Genomic DNA, 26,941 nt, shown 5'->3' with positions numbered 1-26,941 from the left:
GACCCAAGAGATGAAGGACAGTTCTTTTACTTACCATAATGAACTCTGTTGGCATATTATTGCTTGTGATGGACTTAGGATATGAAAATAATTCCTTGTAACCTGTGTGATAAGATTGGCATTGAGGTTCACTATTAAATACTCACTTTACTGACCACGAAAAATCATGTTTGATAGTTTAACATATAAAAAAAATTCAAAAAAATAAAAAAAATTCACCACAGTATTCCTTCAAATAATTAACTCTACTGCGTTGAAACTATGCACTTTACTGTGTAAAATGTTCTGAGTAAAATCACATGTGTAGACCTCTGTTCTGTACAAGATGGCTCATGCAAAGAAAGATGTGGGGCATCCCAACAGCATAGGCCACCTGGCCGCGCCAGAGGGACACATTCTCCTTCCAGGCCCTCCTGCCCCAGCCTTACTTGATCTCTGGCCCCAGCAATAACAGATGCTAGCTCCTTCATAAAAGGGCTCAGTCTTCTCCTGAATGGCACAGAAGAATCAATAGGACATGGCTATCCCCTCACTCCACTCTGTGTTCCTTCTCTCTTTCCTAAAATACCTTCTTTTTTGGCTGAGATGTCCTCGGGCCCCCACCTGGAGGATGGTGTTACTTTTCCTCTAAAAGGGCTGATCTGATGCTTCCTGAAAGAGAGCTAGATTTTTCTGCTACTATGCTGACTTTAAGTGTTCTATCCATATCCTTGGGACCCTCATACATGTCAAACCAAGGGTCTTGCATTTGGTTCAGCTGGTGGTAACCTAGTAATATTTATACAGTGCTTGCTCTGTAACAGGAATTGTTTTAAATCCTTTACGTGCATCAGCTCAGTCCTTACAACAACATGCTTAAGCAGGAACTATTACTCTTATATTACAGATGAGGAAAAGTTCAAGTAATTTGCCCAAGGTGACATCTAGAGCTAGTAAGTGATAGAGCTGGAATCTGAATCTAGGGACCTAGCTCGAGTGTTCTGGTTCTTGAACTCCATGCTAGGCTACCTCTTACTCCACAGATGAGGTCAGGTACCAATAGCCAACAGCTCGCTCATGTCAATATTCGGGAGGAAGCACACTTTGACGGGGGCCAAAGAGCACTCACCTGTGCCAAACTTGACAATGTTTATCTTTTGCTTCTTACCCATCAAGGACAGTGCATATAAGGCAATTTGCTTGGCTTGCAAGAATGTTGCACCTTCCATAGAATTGGAACAATCAAGACAAATAATCACTTCACTGTTTTCAGCTAGGTCAGGGACTGTGATACTGAGATCTGGTTGAAAAACAAGCATGCAGGCCTAAAAAAAAAGAAAAAAGGTGCTGGGTTGATGTTTATCATAACTTAAACTGGTCTGGCTTGTTTATATTGGTATAGGCATGCCTAAGATACTGCCAGTTCAGTTCCAGACCACCAGAGTAGAACAAATATCATTAAAAAAAAGTGAGTTAAATAATTTTGGATTCCCAAAACAATAAAAGTTACGTTTAGGAGGAGTCAAGATGGCAGAGAAGTAGCAGGCTGAGATGACATCTGGTAGCCAGAGCTCAGCTAGATAGCTTATCAAACTGTTGCGAACACCTACAAATCCAACAGGAGATCGAAGAGAAGAAGAGCAACAATTCTAGAAACAGAAAATCGACCACTTTCTGAAAGGTAGGACCAGTGGAGAAGTGAATCCAAAGCGACGGGAAGATAGACCGCGTGGGGAGGGGCCGGCTCCCGGCTAGCAGCGGAACAATGGAGCACAAAATCAAGACTTTAAAAACTCTGCTCACTGAGGGACATCACTCCAGAGGCTAAACCAGGGTGAAGCCCACACGGGGTCAGCGTGGCCCCAGGTCCCGCAGGGTCACAGAAGGATCGGTGGTGTCGGAGTGTCACAGAGCTCGCAGGTATTAGAGTGGGGATATGGCTACAGAGACAAAGCTGAGGAGTGAGCTCTCAACTCGGGGTTACCTTGAACCATAATCTGTGGCACAGGCCACTGCTCTGTGAGTGAGGTCCCCACAAGATCCAGGGAGGCATCCCTGGGGGAGCTCAGGAATCTGCGGGGTTCGGAGACTCCAAGTGGAGCTGTGTGCCAGAGATAGAGACGCTTGGTCACAGGCTGGGTGAGCTCGGAGCACGCCGGAGGCCAGGGAGACGCGAGTGAGTGAGCGCTTTTCTCCCAGTGCGGCCAGAGGTCAGGGGGACGGGAGGGAGTGAGCACTTTTCTCTGAGGGGGCACTGAGGAGTGGGGCCCCGAGATCTCAGGTCCTCCGGGCCAGAGATTGGGAGGCTGCCATTTTCATTCCCGTCCTCCGGAACTCTACGGAAAGCGTTCAGGAAACAAAAGCTCCTGAAAGCGAACCCGAGCCGATTACTTAGTCTGGCCCCTGGTAAGGGCGGTGCAATTCCGCCTCGGGCAAAGACACTTGAGAATCACTACAACAGGCCCCTCCCCCAGAAGATCAACAAGAAATCCAGCCAAGCCCAAGTTCACTTATAAAGGAGAAGAGCAGAATTCCAGAGGAGGAGAAAGCAAAGAGAAGGCAAAGCATGGAATTCATGGTTTCTCCCATGATTCTTTAGACTTGCAGTTAATTTTTTTTAATTTTATATTTTATTCTTCTGCTAAATTTTAAAAATTTTATATTTTTTCTTCTGTTAAATTTTTTTAACTTTTACCCTTTGCTCTTTTAACGTTTTGTAACTAGTTTATCTTAACAATACCTTTCATTAAAATAATAATAATAATAATCTTTTTTGAACCATCATTATTATAGTCACATTTTATCCTTCATTGTATCTAACTTTACTTTTTGTATATACCGAGGGTTTTTTCTTCTAAAAAATTTGGGGTACAACTTCTAATAAATCAAAATATACCCTAAATCTAGCTTCAGGCTTGTTCTAGTCTCCAGCCTGAGAAAATTCTCTCCACTTTCTTTTTCTTTATTCTCCCAACCAACTTACTTTAGCAACTCCTTTTTAGAAATTAAAAAAATATATATTTTCATCTTTATAGGCATATTCCATCCCTTCATTGTGTTTACCCTTATATGTTTTTCATTCTTTAAAATTTTGGGAGGTAGTTTCTTCTAAGAGACCAAAATACTCCAAAAATTAAGTGGGTGACCCTGTTCTAGTCACCAATATATGTATATATATATTTTTTTCTTTTTATATTTTTTCTTTATTTGTTTTCTTTTTCTATTTTTTTTTCTTTTTCTGAACTTCTTTTTCTCCCCTTTCTCCCCCCACAATTTGGGGTCTCACTTTTTTTTTTTTAAGATTTTATTTATTTATTTGACAGAGATCACAAGTAGGCAGAGAGGCAGGCAGAGAGAGAAAGGAGGGGAAGCAGGTTCCCTGCTGAGCAGAGAGCCCGATGTGGGGTTCGATCCCAGGACCCTGGGATCATGACCTGAGCCAAAGGCAGAGGCTTTAACCCACTGAGCCACCCAGGCAAGGGGTCTCTTTTGATTTGGTTAAAGAACATTTTCCTGGGGTGTTTGCCACCTTTTTAGTATTTTATTTGCTCGTTCATATATTCTTATCTGGATAAAATGACAAGGTGGAAAAACTCACCACGTAAAAAAGAACAAGAGGCAGTACTGAAGACTAGGGACCTAATCAATATGGACATTGGTAATATGTCAGATCTAGAGTTCAGAAGGACCATCCTCAAGGTTCTAGCCAGAACCTTGAAAAAGACATGGAAGATATTAGATTCTCTACTAACCCTCTCCAGAGAGATAAAAGCCCTTTCTGGAGAAATGAAAAAACTAAAATCTAATCAAGTTGAAATCAAAAAAGCTATTAATGAGGTGCAATAAAAAATGGAGGCTCTTACTGCTAGGATAAATGAGGCAGAAGAAAGAATTAGTGATATAGAAGACCAAATGACAGAGAATAAAGAAGCTGAGCAAAAGAAAAACAAACAAATACTGGACGATGAGGGGAGAATTCGAGAGATAAGTGACACCATAAGATGAAACAATGTTAGAATAATTGGGATTCCAGAAAAAGAAGAAAGAGAGAGGGGAGCAGAAGGTATATTGGAGAGAATTATTGTAGAGAATTTCCCTAATATGGCAAAGAGAACAAGCATCAGAATCCAGGAGGTGCAGAGAATCCCCCTCAAAATCAAAATCAATAAGAATAGATCCACACCCCATCACCTAACAGTAAAATTTACAAGTCTTAGCGACAAAGAGAAAATCCTGAAAGCAGCCCAGGAAAAGAAGTCCGTAACATACAATGGTAAAAATATTAGAGCAGCAGTGGACTTATCTACAGAGACCTTGCAGGCCAGAAAGAACTGGCATGATATATTCAGAGCACTAAACAAGAAAAACATGCAGCCAAGAATACTATATCCAGCTAGGCTATCATTGAAAATAGAAGGAGAGATAAAAAGCTTCCAGGACAAACAAAAACTAAAAGAATTTGCAAACACCAAACCAGCTCTACAGGAAACATCGAAAGGGGTCCTCTAAGCAAAGAGAGACCCTAAAAGTAGTAGATCAGAAAGGAACAGAGACAATATACAGTAATAGTCACCTTACAGGCAATACAATGGCAGTAAATTCATATCTCTCAGTAGTTACCCTGAATGTAAATGGGTTAAATGCCCCAATCAAAAGACACAGGATATCAGAATGGATAAAAAAACAAAACCCAGGGCACCTGGGTGGCTCAGTGGGTTAAAGCCTCTGCCTTCTCTCAGGTCATGATTCCAGGGTCCTGGGATCGAGCCCAGCATGGGGCTCTCTGCTCGGCGGGGAGCCTGCTTCCTCCTCTCTCTCTGCCTGCCTCTCTGCCTACTTGTGATCTCTGTCAAATAAATAAATAAAATATTTTAAAAAAACCCATCAATATGCTGCCTACAAGAAACTCATTTTAGATCCGAAGACACCTCCAGATTTAAAGTGAGGGGGTAGAAAACAATTTACCATGCTAATGGACATCAGAAGAAAGCTGGGGTGGCAATCCTTGTATCAGATAAAGTAGATTTTAAGCCAAAGACTATAATAAGAGATGAGGAAGGACACTATATTATACTCAGAGGGTCTGTCCAACAAGAAGATCTAACAATTTTAAATATCTATGGCCCTAACATGGGAGCGGCCAACTATATAAACCAATTAATAACAAAATCAAAGAAACACATCAACAATAATATAAGAATAGTAGGGGACTTTCACACTCCCCTCACTGAAATGGACAGATCATCCAAGCAAAAGATCAACAAGGAAATAAAGGCCTTAAATGATACACTGGACCAGATGGACATCACAGATATATTCAGAACATTCCATCCCAAAGCAACAGAATACACATTCTTCTCTAGTGCACATGGAACATTCTCCAGAATAGATCCCATCCTGGGTCATAAATCAGGTCTCAACCGGTATCAAAAGATTGGGATCATTCCCTGCATATTTTCAGACCACAATGCCAATAGGATCCAACAGTACATTAAAAGGATTATTCACCACGACCAAGTGGGATTTACTCCAGGACTGCAAGGTTGGTTCAGCATCTGCAAATCAATGTTATTCAATACATTAATAAAAGAAAGAAAAAGAACCATATGATACTCTCAATAGATGCTGAAAAAGCATTTGACAAAGTACAGCATCCCTTCCTGATCAAAACTCTTCAAAGTGTAGGGATAGAGGGCACATACTTCAATATTATCAAAGCCATCTATGAAAAACCCACCGCAAATATCATTCTCAATGGAGAGAAACTGAAAGCTTTTCCGTTAAGGTCAGGAACACAGCAGGGATGTCCTTTATCACCACTGCTATTCAACATAGTACTAGAAGCCCTAGCCTCAGCAATCGGACAATAAAAAGAAATTGAAGGCATCCAAATTGGCAAAGAAGAAGTCAAACTATCACTCTTCGCAGATGATATGATACGATATGTGGAAAACCCAAAAGACTCCACTCCAAATCTGCTAGAACTGGTACAGGAATTCAGTAAAGTGTCAGGATATAAAATCAATGTGCAGAAATCAGTTGCATTTCTGTACACCAACAACAAGGCAGAAGAAAGAGAAATTAAGGAGTCAATCTCATTTACAATTGTACCCAAAACTATAAGATACCTAGGAATAAACCTAACCAAAGAGGCAAAGAATCTATACTCAGAAAGCTAAAAAGTACTCATGAAAGAAATTGAGGAAGACACAAAGAAACGGAAAAATGTTCCATGCTCATGGATTGGAAGAACAAATTTTGTGAAAATGTCTATGCTACCTAAAGCAATCTACACATTTAATGCAATCCCTATCAAAATACCATCCATTTTTTCAATGAAATGGAACAAATAATCCTAAAATTTATATGGAACCAGAAAAGGCCTCAAATAGCCAGAGGACTGTTGAAAAAGAAAGCCAAAGTTGGTGGCATCACAATTCCGGACTTCAAGCTCTATGACAAAGCTGTCATCATCAAGACAGTGGTACTGGCACAAAAACAGACACATAGATTAATGGAACAGAATAGAGAGTCCAGAAATAGACCCTCAACTCTGTGGTCAACTAATCTTCGATAAAGCAGGAAAGAATGTCCACTGGAAAAAAGACAGTCTCTTCAACAAATGGTGTTGGGAAAATTGGACAGCCACATGCAGAAATATGAAACTGCACCATTTCCTTACACCACACATGAAAATAGACTCCAAATGGATGAAGGACCTCAACGTGAGAAAGGAATCCATCAAAATCCTTGAGGAGAACATGGGCAGCAACCTCTTCGACCTCAGCCACAGCAACTTCTTCCTAGGAACATCGCCAAAACATGGGAAGCAAGGGCAAAAATGAACTATTGGGACTTCATCAAGATCAAAAGCTTTTGCACAGCAAAGGAAACAGTTAACAAAACCAAAAGACAACTGACAGAATGGGAGAAGATATTTGCAAATGACATATCAGATAAAGGGCTAGTATCCAAAATCTATAAAGAGCTTAGCAAACTCAACACCCAAAGAACAAACAATCCAATCAAGAGATGAGCAGAGGACATGAATGGACATTTCTGCAAAGAAGACATCCAGATGGCCAACAGACACATGAAAAAGTGCTCCACATCACTTGGCATCAGGAAAATACAAATCAAAACCACAATAAGATACCACCTCACACCAGTCAGAATGGCTAAAATTAACAAGTCAGGAAATGACAGATGCTGGTGAGAATGCAGAGAAAGGGGAACACTCCTACACTGTTGGTGGGAATGCAAGCTGGTGCAACCACTCTGGAAAACAGCATGGAGGTTCCTCAAAAAGTTGAAAATAGAGCTACCCTATGACCCAGCAATTGCACTACTGGGTATTTACCCTAAGTATACAAACGCAGTGATCTGAAGGGGCACGTGCAACCAAACGTTTATAGCGGCAATGTCCACAATAGCCAAACTATGGAACAGATGAATGGATAAAGAAGATGCGGTGTATATATACAATGGAATACTATGCAGCCATCAAAAGAAATGAAATCTTGCCATTCACGATGACGTGGGTTGAACTAGAGGGTATTATGCTTAGTGAAATAAGTCAATCGGAGAAATACAACTATCATATGATCTCCCTGATATGAAGAAGTGCAGATGCAATGTGGGGGGGTTGGGGTGTAGGAAAAGAATAAATGAAACGGAGACCTGGGTGGCTCAGTGGGTTAAAGCCTCTGCCTTTTGCTCAGGTCATGATCCCAGGGTCCTGGGATTGAGCCCCGCATCAGACTCTCTGCTCCGTGGGGAGCCTCCTTCCTCCTCTCTCTCTCTCTACCTGCCTCTCTCCCTACTTGTGATCTCTATCTGTCAAATAAATAAATAAAATCTTAAAAAAAAAGAATAAATGAAACAAGATGGGATCGGGAGGGAGACAAACCATAAGAGACTCTTAATCTCACAGAACAAACTGAGGGTTGCTGGGGGGAGAGGAGAGGATGGTGAGGTTATGGACATTGGGGGGTGGTGCTGTGTGCTGTGGTGAGTGCTGTGAAGTGTGTAAACCTGGCGATTCATAGACCTGTACCCCTGGGGAAAAAGAATACATTATATGTTTATAAAAAAATAAATTACTGTAGTTTAGTATATGTGCAATAGTATTATATCTTAAAAAACATTCATAGTTTAATTGAAAAAAAAACTATAGAAATGATCCCTGAAAGTATAGTCTTCATACTTTAATTTAAAAATACCTTATTGCTAAAAAAAAAATGCTAACCACCACCTGAACTTTCAGTAAGTCATAATTTTTTTTTCTGGTGGAGGGTCCTGCCTTGATGTTGGCTGCTGACTGACCAGAGTGGTGGTTGCTAAAGGCTGGGGTGGCTGTGGCAATTTCTTAAAATAACTATGCTGAAGTCTGCCACATCGACTGGCTCTTCCTTTCATGAACAATTTCTCTATAGCATGTGATGCTGTTTGATAGCACTTCACCCACAGTAGAGCTTCTTTCAAAATTGAAGTTGCTCCTCTCAAACCCTGCTGCTGCTTTGCCAAGTAAGTTTATGTAGCAGTCTTTAACAATCCTCTGTTGCCATTTCAATGGTCTTCACTTCACCAGGAGTAGATTCCATCTCAAGAAACCACTTTCTTTGCTCATCCTTAAGAAGCAACTCCTCATCTGTTCAAGTTTTATCATAAAACTGGAGCATTTCAAATATGATAATAATTAAAAAGTTTGAAATATTGAGAGAATTACCAAAACGGGACAGAGAGGCATGAAGTGACAAAATGCTGTTGGAAAAATGGCACCAAAGGACTTGCTCCACCAACTTTCAATTTGTTATAAAAATAGTATCTGTAAAGAATGAGACAGCACAGCATGATAAAACAAGGTATGCCTGTACTACTTTATGTGCCAAGAGACAACAGAATTTCAATCCAAAACCCCACCACACAACCTTTCTAAATGATGGACATGTAATTGGGCTAGATTAACAGAGAATAAAGAGTGACCCACTAAAAACTGGTGAAGCACCCCCCTGGCGAATATGTATGTGTGTTTCATTTAAAGTACACCCAATATATAAAAACCCGTGTTTACAGAAAAGATTAATTAAATCTTCTTTTTCCTGTTACTAAACGATCCATCAATTTACCACACTCTTTTATATGCCACGTTTATCTGTGGCATTTAAAAGGAGATATAGGTTATCTACAACTAAAATTACAGGCATCCCTGCAACGGATAGATAAACATATACACAGAGGTAAGATTTTCAGAGTTTGGCATAAATATATAATTTTTCTTGGAAAAGACCTCCTCGTAAAATTCAATTTTCTAGCCAGGTAATTTTATAAAGACAAAAAGAATAAGACTTATTCAACAATGAAAGGTCTGTAAGGGATCAAATAAAAACTAGAATGTCAGAGTTGGGGTTTCCAATGTGTAGGCTATAAACACCTGAGAGGTCCAAATTTAATACAGGATTAGTATCTGAAAATTCATATGGTATCAACAGTCTGAAGAATAATAGGTCTCTGTTTCTCACATATACACACACACTATTCTAAAAGGAATATAGATGCTATTGTGATGACTAAAATATGCAACCTTATCTTTTTAATCAACTAATACTTAAAGTATAACTACCATCATATAAGTTTCAATTTAAAAAATTTCCTCAGCTTTGAGATACAATTGATCTATTAACATTGTATAAATTTTAGGTGTACAATGTCACGATGTGATATTGGAAGTGATTACCACCATAGGGTTAATAGCACATTCATCACCTCACATAACTTCTAGTTTTGTTTTTATAGTGAGAACATTTAAAATTTACTCTTTGCACATTTCAAGTGCATCATACAGTATTGTTTGCTGTCGTCATCATGCAATACATTAGATCCCCCCAAATTATTGTCTTATGACTGGAAGTCAGTACTCTTTGACCAATAACTATCTGTCTATCACATGTTCTATAGCCATTCATACATTAGTGGACACTTAGGTTTTCTCATGTCTCCATTATTGTGAATAATGTTGCAATTAATACATTGGTGCAGATATCTATTTGAAAGAGTGATTTCATCTGTTTTGAATATATACTCAGAAGTGGGACCTGTTGGATTACATGGTAGTTCTATTTTTAATTTTTGGGGGAACCTCTGTATTCTTTGTCTATAGTGGTTGCACAATCTATAATCCCATCAACAGTGCACAAGTATTCCTTTTTTTCCACAATCGTGTCAATGCTTGTTATCTCTTGTCTTTTTTTTTTTTTTAAAGATTTTGTTTATTTATTTGACAAACAGAGGGAGATTCCAAGTAGGCAGAGAGGCAGGCAGAGAGAGAGGAGGAAGCAGGCTTCCTGCTGAGAGAGAGCCCAACGTGGGACTTGATCCCAGGACCCTGAGATCATGACCTGAGCGGAAGGCAGAGGCTTAACCCACTGAGCCACCCAGGCACCCATCTCTTGTCTTTTTGATAACAGCCATCCCAGTAGGTGTGAGGTGATACCTCACTATGATTCACATTTCCCTAATAGTGAGTGATATTGAGCAACTTTTCATGTACCTGTTGGATACCTGGGTGTCTTCTTTAGAAAAATGTTTAGGGGCGCCTGGGTGGCGCAGTGGGTTAAAGCCTCTGCCTTCAGCTCAGGACATAATCCCAGGGTCCTGGGATTGAGCCTCGCATCAGGCTCTCTGCTCCGCAGGGAGCCTGCTTCCTCCTCTCTCTCTGCCTGCCTCTCTGCCTAGTTGTGATTTCTCTCTGTCAAATAAAATATTAAAAACATGTCTATTCTGTTCCTCTGCCCATTTTTTCTACAGACTTTTGTTGTTGTTATTGAGCTACATGTTGTTTTTTTTTTTTTAAGATTTTATTTGTTTGAGAGAGAGAGACAGAATGAGCTAGGCAAGGAGGATCAGACAGCGAGGCAGGCTCCCTATTAAGCAGGAAGTCCCACATGGGGTTGATCCCAGGACCCTGAGATCATGACCTGACCTGAAGGCAGACACTTAACCAACTCAGTCACCCAGGCACCCCAAGTTACATGAGTTCTTTATATATTTGGCATATTAACCTCTTCTCTGATATATGGTTTGCAGAAGTTTTTTTTTTTTCAATTCCATAGGTTGCTTTTCCATTTTGTTTATGGTTTCCTATGTTATATAGAGGCTTTTAAGTTTGATGTAGTCCCACTTATTAATTTTGGCCTTTTGTTGCTTGTGCTTTTGGTGTCATATCCAAAAAACCACTGCCAAGGTCTATGTCAAGAAGGTTTTCCTCTGTTTTCTTCCATGAGTTTTATGGTTTCAAGTCTTAGACTTAAGTCTTTAACTCATTTTGAGTTAATTTTTATGAGCGGTTCAAGAGAGGGGCCTAATTTCATTTGTTTGCATGTAGGTATCCAGTTTCCCCAGCACCATTTTTAAAGGACCATCCTGCCCCATTGAATATTCTTCGCTCCCTTGTCAAATACTAGTTGACCATATACACATGGGTTAACTTTTGGGCTCCCAATCTGTTCCATGGGTCTGTGTGTCTGCCTTTATGACAGTACCACACTGTTTTCATTACTATAGTTTTGTACTATAGTTTGAAAAGAGGAAGTGTGATGCATCCAGATTTGTTCTTATTTCTCGAGATTGCCTTGGCTATTCAGGTTTTTTTGTGGTTCCATCATAAGATATCTTTCCATTCGTTTGTGTCTTCTTCAATTTCTTTCATCCGTGTCTTACAGTTTTCAATGTGTATATCTTTTACCTCTTTTGGTTGAATTTATTCCTAAGTATTTTATTTTATTTTCTGGTCCTATTATAAATGGGATTGTTTTTGCTTTTCTTTTCTTTTTTTTAAAAGATTTTAAAAATTTAGTAGAGAGAGAGAGAGAGAAGAGTAGAAGCAGGTGAGCAGCAGAGGAGAGAGAGACACAGACTCCCCACTGAGCAGGGAGCCTGATGCAGGGCTTAATGCCAGGCTCCTGGGATCATGACCTGACCTGAAGGCAAGCACTTAACCTAATGAGTGACCCGGGTGCCTGGGATTGTTTTTTTAATTTCTTTTTCAAACAATTTGTTGTTAGCTCATAGAAATGTAATTGATTTTTGTATGTTGATATTGATCATGGTGTGTGATCCTTTTGATGTGCTACTGAAATCAGTTTGCTATTATTATGTTAAGAATTTTTGCACCTATGTGAACCAGGAATATTGGCCTATAGTTTTCTTATAGTATCCTACAACTTGCCTAAATTTGTTTATTAGTTCTAACAGTTTTTTAGTGGAGACTCAGGGTTTTCTTTTCTTTCTTTTTTTTTTTTTAAGATTTTATTTATTTATTTGACAGACAGAGATCACAAGTAGGCAGAGAGAGAGGGGGAGGCAGGCTCCCCGCCGAGCAGAGAGCCCGATGTGGGGCTCAATCCGAGGACCCCGGGATCACAATCCCAGCCGAAGGCAGAGGCCCAATCCACTGAGCCACCCAGGTGCCCCGAGAATTAGGGTTTTCTATAGATGAAATGTTATCCACAAACGGAGATGATTTTACTTCTTCCTTTCCATTTGTATGCCTTTCCTTTCTTTCTCTTGCTTAATTGTTCTAGCTAGGCCTTCCAGTACTACAATGAATAGGAATGGTGAGAGTGGGTACTCTTATTTCTGATTTTAGAGAAAAAGCTCTATTTTTCACCACTGAGCATGACGTTAGCTATGGCTTTGTCATATATGGTCTTTATTATTTTGAGGTACGTTCCCTCTATACTTAGTTTGTTCAGAGTTTTCATCATGAAAGGGTTTTTTTTGTTTGTTTGTTTTTTGTTTTTTCAAGATTTTACCTATTTATTTGACCAAAAGAGACACAACGAGAGAGAAAACACATGCAGGGGGAAGGGGAGTGGAAGAGGAAGAAGCAGGCTTCCTGCTAAGCAGGCAGCCCAATATGGGGCTTGATCCCAGGACCCCAGGATCATAACCCAAGCTGAACGCAGATGCTTAATGACTAAGCCACCCAGGTGCCCCAAAGGTGTTGAAATTTTCAAACACTTTTTCTGCCTCTATTGATAGGATATTTTATTTTATTTTATTTTTTACTAATGTATACTTGACATACAATGTTATGTTAGTTTCCTGTGTACAGCATGGCAATTTGACAAGTTTGTTACGCTGTGCTCATCACAAGTATAGCTACATTCTGTCACCACATGCTATTACAATAGCATTGACTATACTCTCATGCTATACATTTTATTCCCATGGCTTATTCATTCCATAACTAGAAGCTTGTGTTTCTCTAGCGTTCTTTCATTTCAACAACTCCCTTTACCATTTCTCATAAGGCAATACCAGTGGTGATGAATTCCCTTAGTTTTTGTTTGGGAATGTGTCTCTCCTTAATTTCTGAAGGGTAGTTTTGCTAGGTTTATGTTATATTGTGATTTATAAGAAATATTTGATCAACTCATATATATTTGGTCTTTGTCCACTGTTCCTGCCTCACATCTTCCCAAACCCTTGGAATTTCCTAAGTGATGAGAGTGATAAAGGTATCTCTAAAAAGAGACACCTCATGTTAATGAGGCAACTTTTGGACCCCACCTAAGAAGGGGGGCCGGTTGCCAGGAAAATCAACCATGTGACCAGAGATTTAGAACTTTCAGTTCTACCCCCAGACTTCTGGAAGGGGAGTGAGGCTGGAGACTGAATCAATTGACAATGGCCAATGATTTTAATCAATCATGCCTGTGTAATGGAGTCATCATAAAAACCCCAAATCATGGGTTTTTAGAGAGCTTCCACACTGGTGAACACATGGAGATGTGGAAGAATGATGTGCCTGAGGAGGGAATGGAAGCTCTGCACCCTTTCCTCAGACTTTGTCCTATGCATCTCTTCCACCTGGCTATGCCTGAGCTATATGCTTTAGTAATAAGTTGGTAATCTAGTAAGTAAAATGTTTCGCTGAGTTCTATGGGCTGCTCTAGCAAGTTAATCAAAACTGAGGAGAGGCTTGTGGGAATCTGATTTATAGCTAGTTGGTCAGAAGTATGGTAACATCCTGGACTTCCGTGGTGGTGTGTAGGGTAACCCCCCAACTCCCCTTGGAATTGGTCCAGGAACCCATAAGAATAGTATTCTTGGTTGGCAGTTTTTCTTTTCAGCACTTTGAATAGATCATCCCACTCCCTCCTGACCTCATGGTTTCTGCAGAAAAATCTGCAGTTAGCCGTATTGGGGGGGGGGTTCCCTTATATGTGATGAGCCATTCTTCTCCTGCTGCTTTCAAGATTCTCTCCTTGTCCTTGATTTTTAATTTTTTTTAAAGATTTTTTTTATTTATTTGATAGACAGAGATCACAAGTAGGCAGAAAGGCAAGCAGAGAGAGAGGGGGAAGCAGGCTCCCCGCCGAGCAGAGCGCCCTGGGATCACGACCCGAGCCAAAAGCAGAAGCTTTAACCCAATGAGCCACCCCGGCGCCCTAATTTTTTGATGATAATGAGTTTTAGAGTAATCTTTCAACTGATTGTTTGAACTGCCTAGACCTGGATGTACATCTCTCTCTCAAGATTTTGGAAGATTTTAGCTATTATTTCTTTAAATAATCCTTAAATAATCCTTTTCTTTCCTTTCCTGGGATGCCTGTGATACAAATGCTCATCTGCTTAATGGTGCTCCATAATTCATGTAGGCTTTCTTCACTCTTTTTCATTCTTTTTCTTTTTGTTCCTCTAATTTCAAATGATTGGTCTTCAAGTTCATTGATTCTTCTGCATGATCAAGTCAGTTGCTCTGACAGTTGACCAAGTCAAGAAGCTCTGTCTTGAATTTTTCAGTCTGTCATTGTATTCTTTAGCTCCAGACCTTGTTTCATTCTGTTTTATGGTTTGTATTTATTTATTAAGCTTCTCATTTTGTTCACGTGTTGTTCTCCCGATTTCATTTAGTTGTTTATCTGTGTCCTCTTGTATTATATTGAGTTTCCTTAAAATGACTATTTTTTAATTTGTTGTCAGGCAAATCATAGCTCTCCATTTCTTGAGGATCCGTTACAGGAGTTTTATTAGTTTTCTTTGGTGGTGTCATGTTTGCCTAATTCTTCATGATCCACATAAACCTTGCATTGTTTTCTGTGCATCTCAAGGAGTAAAAACCTCTGTTTTTACAGACTAGTTTGGCAGGCTCCCTGGCTGATGGCATTACCTCTGACACTACAGTTATGCAGGACTGGAGTCAATTTCAAGGCTGTTGCTCAGTATATGGTGTGGTCTGCAGTTGACATTCTTGTTACCAGGGAGTCAGGTGTGGATTATGTCTGGTCCCTGGATGGCTGAGATAGCTCAGTACCTTGTTCGGTAGAGTAGCCTGGGACAAGAGGTCACTTTACAGTCCACAGCTCCTCAGTCAGCAGACCTATTACCAGGTGTGTGGATGGGTATAGCTTCCACTAGGTCCCTGGGAAGGCTCCTCCTTAGTTGCTGGATGAACCCCTGGGAGGGCAAGACTGACCCTGGACTACAGTTGAGAGGAGCTGGAACAAAGTCCCGGAACTGTTTCAGGTTTCACGGCCACAACTGAGATCTGCAGACCTGCCTCTGAAGGTGCAGGTGGATGTCTCCCATGAGGTCTCTGGGTAGGTTGACTGGTCCCTGATCAACCACTGGAGGGGCTGAAGCAGAATGTAGGGCCCTTTCTGATCTCCTAAAGTGCAGAAATGAGCATCCACCAGGTCCTATGGGACTACTCGTGGACTGTAGCTAGGAGGGCTAGAACTGAGAATAGGGCACTTTCAGAATCTTCAGGGTTGTAGATTAAAGTGCTTTCTGCTGAGTCCCTGGAAAATGTCTGAAGGCATATTTTGGTTTTGGTGGGTATTAAAGCAAAAACTACAGTCATAGAGAAACATACCACATGAGGGATTTGGTTGAAACCTTAGAAGTTTGTCAAGCCTGATTTCATAAATGTAAGGGCCTACTTAGCCAGAGGGAGCCATTTTGTTGTTTATGCAGTAAACTTAGATTGATTGACCCTGCCCCTCCCAGAGGAACTTACTTAAAAGCAAGTCCAGGAAACCAGTCCCAGGTAGCAAAGCTCAGATACAAGGGCGGGTCAGGCCAGGTGGAGACATCCAATCAGTGGGGTGTGCATACTGTCTCCCTAGCTACCAAGGAGAGTGGGGCCCACCTTTTGGGCGCCAATTCTGACCAAGGTGATAGGCTAGCTCAAATATCTACTACGGTAAATTGAAATTCAATTGGCCACCCGTGTGTGACCTAGCATGACTGTGCAGTTTTCTCTGTGTGTTGCGATCTCATTGGCCACCTGTGTGTGGCCAGGCTCAACCACATGGTCTTTGCTCTATAAAAGTTAGTCTATGAGACTGGGAGGGGTTGCCTCTTTGTAAGAGACGGCCCCAACCAGTCGGTTTGATTCTAGATGCTTGGCGCGAAATAAACCTTTGCTTGACCTTCGCTTTGTATCAGCCTCGCTCCTTTGATCATGGACCCATTATTGGGGGACCTATCAATAAGTATTTTCAGTTGTAAAATCTTGGGGTGGTGAGAGCACATTTTGTAATGCTAGTTTTTCAGGACTATCAGTAACTTCCAAATTTAAATAATCTATTCTGAAATATTTTTTCAATAGTGTCTCCCATTTTTAAGTAAGAAGGACTATACCTCACTTTCTTTTTCTGGATGTTTCTCAACCCACATTCTTGGGAGATATGCATCAGACAAACCAATGTGAAGAGAGAATCCATCAATGTCTAAGGAGCTACCTTCCATGGTGCTAATTACAGCTTTGCAGTCTGTGCGCTACAAAACAAACAACAAAGACAACAAAGTAAATATTTGAATAATAACATATGATAAATTTGCAGTTACCCATCAAGTGGCAAACCCTTGCATAATTTATCTAACTCCATCAAGAATCAACAAGGTAGGGGTGCCTGGGTGGCTCAGTGGGTTAAAGCCTCTGCCTTCGGCTCAGGTCATGATCTCAGGGTCCTAGGATCAAGCCCCGCATCGGGCTCTCTGCTTGGCAGGGAGCCTGCTTCCCCTTCTCTCTCTCTTCCTGCCTCTCTGCCTACTTGTGCTGTCTGTCAAATAAATAAAATCTTAAAAAAAAAAAAGAATCAACAAGGTAGTAATAAATTCCAAAATTATGAAATTTTTAGAAGTCCTGACCATTACTGTAAAAGTTACCCTCCTGAAATTCTTTTTTTTTTTTTTAAAGATTTTATTTATTTATTTGACGGAGAGAGAGATCACAAGCAGGCAGAGAGGCAGGCAGAGAGAGAGGAGGAAGCAGGCTCCCTGTGGAGCAGAGAGCCTGATGCGGGGCTCGATCCCAGGACCCTGAGATCATGACCTGAGCCGAAGGCAGCGGCTTAATCCACTGAGCCACCCAGGCGCCCCACCCTCCTGAAATTCTAAGGTTGATGTACACAGTCAAATTGAGAAGTCTGAGACAGTCCAAATCCTGGATCCAAAGATTACAGACCTATGTATTTAGGTAGAACTATATCTATATAGCATTATAGCATATAGTAGTACACTAGAACTCAGAATAGTAAAAATAGAAAATTCAACAGAAATCTTGTAATTATGCCTTATTTTTAAATTACATTTTCATAAATATAAAATAACTTTTGAAAATGTGGATGATGAGCTTTAAAACAATAAAGGCAATGGAATAGATTGTAAAATGGCCACAAAGTCTTTCCATTCCTGTGTGCTTGTTCCTTGTTCTCTTCCTATCAGAAGGTAACACCTATTTCTCTGCCCTTGAATCCAAAGTTGGACAATGTGACTTGCTTTCATGTGATGCAAGAGGCTTGGAAAACATTGGTGTAATGGGGCTTGCCTTCCTCTGTTGCTACTGAGAACTCTTCCACTAACTATATGAATGAACCTGAGGTAACCTGTTGGATAAAGAGAGACATGGTCATCACCCCAACTGACACCAGGCCGACTGCCAGGTATTAGAATAAGCCCATTCTAGACTATCCTGTCCCAGGCAAGCCAGTGCAGCCCATTAGAACTGCCCAGCCAATTCACAAAACTGTGAGAAATAACAAATGTTATTATTTTAAACCATAAGGTTTTGAGATTGTTACACAGCAGAAGCTATCTGATGCAGAGGGTTTCTTGTTCAGGATAAACTAAATATATATGTTTACCTCCATTCCTAGCAAAATCCTAAAATTCTCTACCATAAAAAGGAACCAATTAAAGGGTTTAAACCCGAAAAGATATTGAGGATAGGAACAAAGACAAGAGCAGCTGAGAAATGTCAAAAAATTTTTTAAAAAATGGAAAGTTGATAGAGGTATGGTAAGTGAATCAGCTAGAGTGGAGATAGCAACTACCTGGGTCTGGTGGGGGACTACAGCAACCTGGTAAGGCTCATACCCTGGTGGTACTGCAGAAAACAGTGGTAACTAGCAAGTAGACTATGCACGAAGTTCTTTTTTTTTTATATATATATTTATTTATTTAATTGACAGACCATAAGTAGGCAGAGAGGCAGGCAGAGAGGAAGGGAAGCAGGCTCCCTGCTGAGCAGGACCCTGGGATCAGGACCCGAGCCGAAAGCAGAGGCTTTAACCCACTGAGGTACCCAGGTGCCCTGCACTAAGTTCTTAATACAGGCCCCCTCCCTGTCCAAAGTAACCAAGCAGCTAGCACCAATAGCTAGTACTCTGTTCTCTCATTAAAGAAAACTGAAGATTCATTTCTTAGAAAAATTCAAGCAAACAGCATCCACATTGGGGAATTTTAGGCATAAAAAAGCAAAGGAATATAGGGCAGCAAACTGGGGAATGAAGTAAAAGTTGGCATCCTAATTTGTGGGCCCCTCAGTCACTCTCCCTAGTCATACTTGATGAGTAAGATAGAGGTGTTCTGAATAACCACAGAAGGGCTAAACCACCACCACGAGACTCACCACCCAACAGCCGACCAGTTGCCAGGGCCGCTAGTGCAGGATCTTTGGTCCACTAGCTCCACCCACCTCAGAGCACCTGACTAGCTTTCTTGTGTCTCAGTTACAGTTGAACACAGAGAGGTCACCCAGGCATTTGAGGAAAAGCCTCTAACCCAGAATATGGAAACCAAAAAAAGAAAAAGCCAGAAAAAGAAAAAGGAAACTTAAAAAAAAAAAATACAACCCAGGGAAGAGAAAGAAATATATATCATGTTTTTTTTTTAAAGATTTTATTCATTTATTTGAGAGAGAGAGAGATCACAAGTAGGCAGAGAAGCAGGCAGAGAGAGAGGGGGAAGCAGACTCCCCGCTGAGCAGAGAGCCCGATGTGGGGCTCGATCCCAGGACCCTGAGATCATGAACTGAGCCGAAGGCAGAGGCTTAACCCACTGAGCCACCCAGGCACCCCTATATATCATGTTTTCAGAGAAACAAGAAAGAGAAGATAATGTACCCATGAAACACAAAAGATGCTATAAAAACAAGTACTTATAGAACAGAAAAGAGTTCTTACAAATTAAAAATGAGAAGTTTTTAAACACAAATTTCAGTAGAATGGAATTTAAAATTGAGAATATCAGCCAGAAAATAGAACAAGGAAACAATACAAAGGTCAAAGGAGAGAAAAAGAAAGAAAACAAGAGGCTCAATCCAGGGGACAGCTGACTTAAAGGCAATGCAAAAGCTGAAGGAAAGAGGAACAATTTATTGTAAAAAAATGTAACAAAATTTCCCAGCACTAAAGTCTATGCATTACATACAATAAATGACTATCACATTCTTATGAAATTTCAGAATACCAGGGATAAAAAGAAGATCTGAAACTCTTATAAAATTTAAAACAAAACAAAACAGACTACATACAAAGAATGGGGGTAAGAAGAGTATTTAACTTCTCAAAAGTTAACACTGGAAGCTATAAGATAATGTTTTCAATATTCTGAGGAAGATGATTTTCAACCCAGGATTAAACATCTCAGCAAATGATCAGCATTCACAATGGATTAATGCTAGCGGCAGACATTGCTGCCCACATGCTGAGGAAATTAACAGAGGCTGTGCTCTGCCAAATGGAGGGGAAAAAAACAAGAAAGAGGATAAAGAGGAAAAGCCCTACCAAGGAGAATCATAAAGAAAGGCCCTGGGACAACAGATGTCCTGTGGTAACCAAGCTGCCTTGGGAGTGGAGAGACAGAAGGGAGGAAGGTCTCGGGGGAAAAACATTATCTGAATTATTAGGAGCATTCAACAGTGACCAATAGTATTCTGAAGAGTTTCAATCTATGTGTGAGTGAGGTTAGTGGAGAGATAAGAGAAGGACATTTTCATGTACCACAACAGGAAATCAAAAAAGAATTTTGAATCAGATGAATCAAGAACAAGCAGTTAAAAAAAAAGGAGCATTTATAATTTCGGAGGGCACCAGAAAGGAGGTAAAATATTTAAAGTGGTTCACTCTCTCTGGACGCTGGTCTGGAAGATGAAGGGCAGAACCAGGCTGCTGCTGCTGCTTCTTTTTTTTTTTTTTTTTTTTTAAGATTTATTTATTTAACAGACAGATTACAAGTAGGCAGAGAGGCAGGCAGACTGAGAGAGGAGGAAGCAGGCTCCCCGCCGAGCAGAGAACTCGATGTGGGGCTCGATCCTAGGACCCTGGGATCATGACCTGAGCCGAAGGCAGAGGCTTTAACCCCTGAGCCACCCAGGCGCCCCAGGCTGCTGCTTCTTGTGAGAAGTCATTGTTAGCATTATTTTCTTCTTAAGATTTTATTTTTTAAGTAATCTCTACACCCAACGTGGGGCTTGAACTGAAAACCCCAAGGTCAAGAGTTGTGTGCTCCACCGACTGAACGAGCCAGGCACCCCTGTTATTTAGCATTATTTTTTTAAATTTTTAAACCACTTGAATGAATTGCCTTTATAAAATAAAACTGATGCTAAAATAAAAGCTCCTAAAAAATAAAACAAAGATTTACTAACCTTTTGTCTCAGTTTATGTGTATCACTAGAAATGGATTCAATCACATATGGCATCTCAATGGACATACTTAAAGAGAAGCTACAAAAAAGAAGAAAAAGTCTATGATCTTAAATATTAAACAAATACTTGTCATTTTACAGAATTTTAAGTAATATTTGAAACCATAAAACTAATATCAATTGAATGTCTAAAGAGGTTTTAAATTTTTGGTACTAACCTTTGTTTTGTTCCTATTTTCTCTATATAAATCTTCTCTACTGTATCCTGTTAAAAGAAAAAAATATATGTATAACTAAGTATCTACTAAGTTTCACAATGAGAACTCTAAGCTGAATGTAATGTTACCAAGACTACAATCTATAGCAGCAACAAGACAACAGTCTCACTTCCCAGTACTGAGACACAGAACATTTGATCATGGAATGATAGTAACTTCTAAAATGCAACTGATATCAGGGATAATTTATTAACCAATTTAACAGAGATTTTCAACTATACATATGTCTATATGTCTGTACACACACACACACATATATACATCATACCTCTATATGCATACACACACACACACACACACACACAAACACAAAATTTATATAAATACACACAAAGTAGAAACAAACTGTTACCAGGTAGTTTTGTTCTACAATCTCTGGCAATGGAATTAAGGATTGTTGAAATTTTCCTCTTTGGTTTATTTGCATTCTTTATGCTTATCTAAATTCCTCATAATGAACATGTAGTACAGACACAAAATTTTTTTAATTGACTGAACAGAATAAAAATATTACACCTATTGAGCATAACTGTGTCTTTATTCTTTTCATTTTACAAACATCACATGTATCTAAATGCATAAATGGCATTAAATTGACTTCATGCCAGAAAGATTAGATTTTTTTCATGTATTATTATTACTATTTCTTTTTTTAGAGAGGGGGAGAGAGAGAGAGAAGCATGGGAGGAGCGAATGAGGGAAAGAGAGAATCTTAAGCAGGCTCCACACCCTGCATGGAGCCCAACTCAGGGCTTGATCTCACAACCCTGAGATCATGGACCTGGGCCCAAATCAAGAGTAAGATGCTTAACCAACTAAGCCACGCAGGTACCCCTGGAAAGATTAGCTTATTTTAGATATTTTTAAATTCCCTATCAATAAATGACCAAAAAAACTTCTTTAAAACTTTCTAAGCATACGAACCTGAATGTTTTCATTCAAAACTTTGTCCTGTTGCCAGGGTGCCACAGCAGCAGGCATGAAGAAGACAGCCCTGTTGCCTTGGATGCTGAGTTCTGTGATGTAGGTAACTTTGATAAGGACCTTAGCCTTAGGGGGTAGATTTCCAACACTAACAGTAAAAACATCCTGAAATAGAAACACATGACTCATCTTTCTCCTCAAAAGGACAACCATTCTAGGCTAGTTAATCCCTCCTATTACATGAGCCACTTAAATTATAATCTACCAGACCCTTCCTCAGAAAATAAGCATAGACCCTACAAGACGAATGGGCATGGGCAGCGCTAAAGGAGAATCCTGGAGCGGGTCAGCAGGGGTGGGGATGGCATGACGTCTACAGGGAGGTAGAAGGAAAGGAGGCCCTTTGGGAGCAGGACCTTGCCCTGACTGGTGAGTGTCACATCTGTCCTCTACACCAGAGGCCCTGCATGCAGGGCTCTGCTGCACAGACCGCCTCCACATAGCCCCTTCTTGAAGAAGCTGTAGCCTCTCTGACCTCCACAGCATCTAGCAGCAATTCTACCAGTGACTGTAAAGCTAGAACAGTTTCACTAACTTGTTCCTCACTTTATTCCTTTGCCCTGCAGTTTGTGTATCATTTTATCTTTTTTTTTTTTTTAAAGATTTTATTTGTTTATTTGACAGACAGAGATCATGAGTAAGCAGAGAGGCAGGAAGAGAGAGAGAGGGGGAAGCTGGCTCTCCAATGAGCAGAGAGCCCGATGCGGGTCTCGATCCCAGGACCCTGAGATCATGACCTGAGCCAAAGGCAGAGGCTTTAACCCACTGAGCCACCCAGGTGCCCCAATTATTTTATCTTTTAGAAAAAGTATTTCACTTCCTTTTAAAGAGGAATTATAAGCACTACATATAGGGATAAGCTCATGACTGGCTAGGGCAGAAAAAAAGAGAGGCTAGATCTATTTTTTCTGATACCTACACAGAGAAACTCTTAACACCCCATGCATATCTTCCTATCCAGTTGGCTGCAATGCCATGAAATTTAGTATGTTTGGGAACATATAATACAAATGATTAATTTAGATTTCAGGCATAAATGATTACTTTTGACATCAAGGACATCCATTTGCAAGAAGATCCAATAAAGAAATGGATTCCAGTGAAGGGATAAACAGTGAAGAGGTAATTATTGAATAGTTCACAGTGCTTGTCCTTATAAGAAGTGCATAATAGCCTGGGTCTTATTTGAGACACTGACACATAATAGTGTGGATTTGCAGTTCCATTTCTGTGTAGGACACAGATGCAAGATGTCACTTCTGTTCAAGCCGGATAATTCACAAAACTGTAACTTGCTTGACCTGCCAGAAAGCTGAGTTGCAAGGCAGCCAAGCGAACTCAATTCCAAAGGGTTAACAAGCCCCTCTGAGGAGAGGTGAGGCATAGGAGCTGTGGGGATTCCCCTATGGGCTCCCAGGGGGCTAGCATCTTGGCGCATATGTGGGGACTCATGTAGGTGAAGAGTGTGGGAAGCACCATTTGGTGCAAGACACTTTGTCCTCCTTTGTGATATAATGCGGTTTGAAACGTTAGGTGTCCCTACATAATTTTCAAACACAAATCATTTTCACCTCAGTCCCTTGGATGTCTAAAGCCACTTTGCTAGTCTTCTGAGAGTTGGGAACATCATATATATAATATATGTAACATATATACATTACATATATTATAAATTATAACAGTAATATACATTATGTTTTATATGCACAAAAATATAATGTTCCCAAGTATAGAATAATATTATTTTATATGTATATATATGAGTATGTGTGTGCATATATATATAAAATGTTCCCAACTATTAGAAGTCTAGCAAGTAGAGAATATATATTTATATATTAAATATATAACACATATGTAACAATATATAATATCTGTAATACATTATATAATTACATTATTAATATAATATATTTTAGAGTGAGGACATTATAGTTGCTGGATCGCAAAATACATTCTGGGGTACCTAAAGGCATTGGTTAGCAATGGTTCTGACCAGACTTTATCCACAGGTAATATCCTTTGTGAAGACTGTTTTCCTGTGGATCTTTTTCTTAGGGAAATATTATCAAGGAGGAAATATGCCAACCAATTCTTTTATGACGATAACCTCACACTGTTAAGTGTCAGCCTATGAAATAAACCTCAGACTTTTAAATATACACTTTGGCCAGGAGTAGCATTATTAACTGTTTAACAAGGACCTCTTCCTTGCTTACTTCCATTTTATCTTATATGTAAAAAGCAATCATTTGTCCTTTAACTCTGTATTAATCTTTCATAACCCCCCCCCAACATTAAGTTTTCACAATGCTATGGCAATGTGGCATTCTCAGAGGTAGTATCTGAGGCACGTGGACCTGTTCTCAAAAACAACTAAATGTCTATGCTGGAGACAATGATTACAAACAGCACACAATCTAGTATCTGCCAAAGGCATATTTAAAGCATCTTATATTTAAGAAAAGAAATCTAGTGGACATGATAGCTGTCCCTTCTTTCAGATTTTCCGTATTTTATCCCTATGAAAGCAATTAATCAGAAAGAAACGAATCTGGACCTACCTCAGGACCCTGTAGAAAACTCTTCCTGGGATATGACTTGGTGAAAACTGGATAAATTGTTAGTTAAGCCTAGTCCTAGGACAAATGTATATGTAGTGCACCCTTGAATGAGGTTGCTGATACCTGTGCAGCCAAAAATCCACTTATAACTTTTGACTCCCTAAAAATTTAACTATTAATAGCCTACTATTGACTGGATGCCTTACTGATAACATAAACAGTCAATTACCAATTACTTTTTATGTTAGATGTTATATACTAAAATCTTACAATGAAGTAAACAGGAGAAAAGAAAATCATAAGAAAGACAAAATACATTTACAGTGCTATATTGTATATTTAACAACAACAAAAAATCCCCTACAAGTGGATCTATGCAGTTCAAAACTGTGTTGCTCAAGGGTCAACTGTATATTATACTCTCTTATCAGAAGATGAAGATTAGGGGCACCTGGGTGGCTCAGTGGGTTAAAGCCTCTGCCTTCGGCTCAGGTCGTGATCCCAGGGTCCTGGGATTGAGCCCCACATTGGGCTCTCTGCTCTGCGGGGAGCCTGCTTCCTCCTCTCTCACTGCCTGCCTCTCTGCCTAGTTGTGATTTCTCTCTGTCAAATAAATAAAATATTAAAAAAAAAAAAGAAGATGAAGATTATGTACCCCCAAATGTTTTCTTTTTGTTGTCACTTCTGGGAAACTCAGTTCCCAAGGTCAGAAGTAGGTCTTCTTATTTGTTTGGCAATACCGACACCATTTCCTCCTACCTTTAGCTAAGTTGGATGGTTCTGACCAGGTAGACCTCTGCTTGCTAATAGTAAGTTAAACTCTAGGTCTAAAATAGCAGAAATTATCCAAGTTTCTACTGTGGACTTCATGTTTCAAGTCGTATTCCAACTCCTCCTCCCTACTGATAAGTGTGCTAGACTAAGGGATAAATCAAGCCATACAGGTGCATCCTGATCCATCAAGTACGCGCCATGGCCCTGAGTGATGGCTTCTCTGTATTCATGGTGGGCGGCTTCCTTCTCTTTAACCTGGAAAAGATTATTTTTATACCAGTCGTGGTATGAATAATGATTTCAGACTTTAACAAGAAAAACTGCAGCAATGTTTATTAAAACCTAGGTAAAACCCAGAAAACTAAGAGCCTAAGGTGAATGGAAACTTACATAAAGTATATTAAAATGTACTCATCTAGTAAGAATTTGAAACAGAAAAGGCCAACTAAAGAGAAATCTCTTTAATTTGTTGGGACCATATTTCAGAGTCAATAGTGAAAAAAAAAAAGTTTGATTGGGACTTTATGTTGAACAAAAATAGTAAGTTAAGTTTACCTTACATTTAACAAAATGCGTTATTATTGCAACTGTAGGCTAATCCTTAGAATAAACAAAGAATGTATCACTTGTTATTTCTTTTGGTACAAGTTTTCTTAAAAAGTTAACAATAGTAGTCATCGCATCAATTTGGCTGTTACAACAGGATGCAAAGGATCAGTTTTTTGCAAAATTATAGAAAGTCTTCACCAATTTTCCATGGTGCCTCTCTTAAACTTTTGATATTGAAATTGTTCTGTTTCAAAGTGCTAGGCAAAGAATTTAAAAGGCATTGACTGATGAACACTGGACAGGTAGGGACAGAAAATGGTTAATCAGGGAGGGATGTTTAAATGGAACCCAACTGTATAAATGCTTGGTTCTTCAAAGACTATTTCTGTTTTATGATAAGGCTGCTATTCAACCTTATAGCTATGGGAATTCAGGTGAGGAAGATCTGGTAAATGGGAAACTGACCTGAAACCAAAGAGCAGTCACAGTGCATTTTCTCCCCTTACCTCTCCTACTATGTGCTTCCCATTGATGAATGCTTCAAAGCCACACACAGCTGCCTTCTCATCCAAAGGAAAAATATATCTTGCCTCAATAGGCACAGAACTTTGATTGGTATATGTCTGAAAAACAATGACCTGAAGAAGAAAAAAAAAACACCATATACTTGATGAAACCATATGGAACAACATTTGTAAGAACAACTATTAATGAACATTATTATGCATATTTTCTTTAAATTCCTTGAATTTTTATCATGTCTCTCAAATTCCCAACCCTTAGGACTTAGAGCATTCTTTGACTGGTATGTAGAGTCCATGTCACATTATAAAGTGTACCAGCTACAGTTTCAGGTAATTCATACACCCTTG

General features: G+C 39.7%; 1 protein-coding gene and 1 pseudogene across 3 annotated transcripts in view; both read right to left on the bottom strand.

Moving 5' to 3' along the window:
- Positions 1-26,941, bottom strand: part of PARP4 (poly(ADP-ribose) polymerase family member 4) — a 143,741-nt gene that overhangs the window by 46,288 nt on the left and 70,512 nt on the right. For 2 of the 3 annotated variants that reach the window (XR_006814881.1, XM_045978057.1), the window contains exons 16-23: positions 26,576-26,707; positions 25,689-25,775; positions 22,123-22,287; positions 21,139-21,185; positions 20,921-20,999; positions 16,630-16,767; positions 1,109-1,304; positions 35-102 (exon numbers count right to left, since the gene is read on the bottom strand). Coding sequence is in view for 2 of the 3 variants with exons in the window: in XM_045978057.1 (XP_045834013.1) it covers positions 35-102; positions 1,109-1,304; positions 16,630-16,767; positions 20,921-20,999; positions 21,139-21,185; positions 22,123-22,287; positions 25,689-25,775; positions 26,576-26,707 (912 nt within the window). In the remaining variant the exon portion in view is untranslated. The remainder of the gene's footprint in view (positions 1-34; positions 103-1,108; positions 1,305-16,629; positions 16,768-20,920; positions 21,000-21,138; positions 21,186-22,122; positions 22,288-25,688; positions 25,776-26,575; positions 26,708-26,941) is intronic. The other variant, XM_045978058.1, reaches the window with a different exon arrangement.
- LOC123925319 lies at positions 8,114-8,180 on the bottom strand (annotated as a pseudogene).

The sequence above is a fragment of the Meles meles genome, chromosome 14 (assembly GCF_922984935.1).
Source record: "Meles meles chromosome 14, mMelMel3.1 paternal haplotype, whole genome shotgun sequence".
Lineage (NCBI taxonomy): Eukaryota > Metazoa > Chordata > Mammalia > Carnivora > Mustelidae > Meles > Meles meles.
Note: the sequence above shows the minus strand (reverse complement) of the source record. Positions and strands in the feature narration are given on the sequence as shown.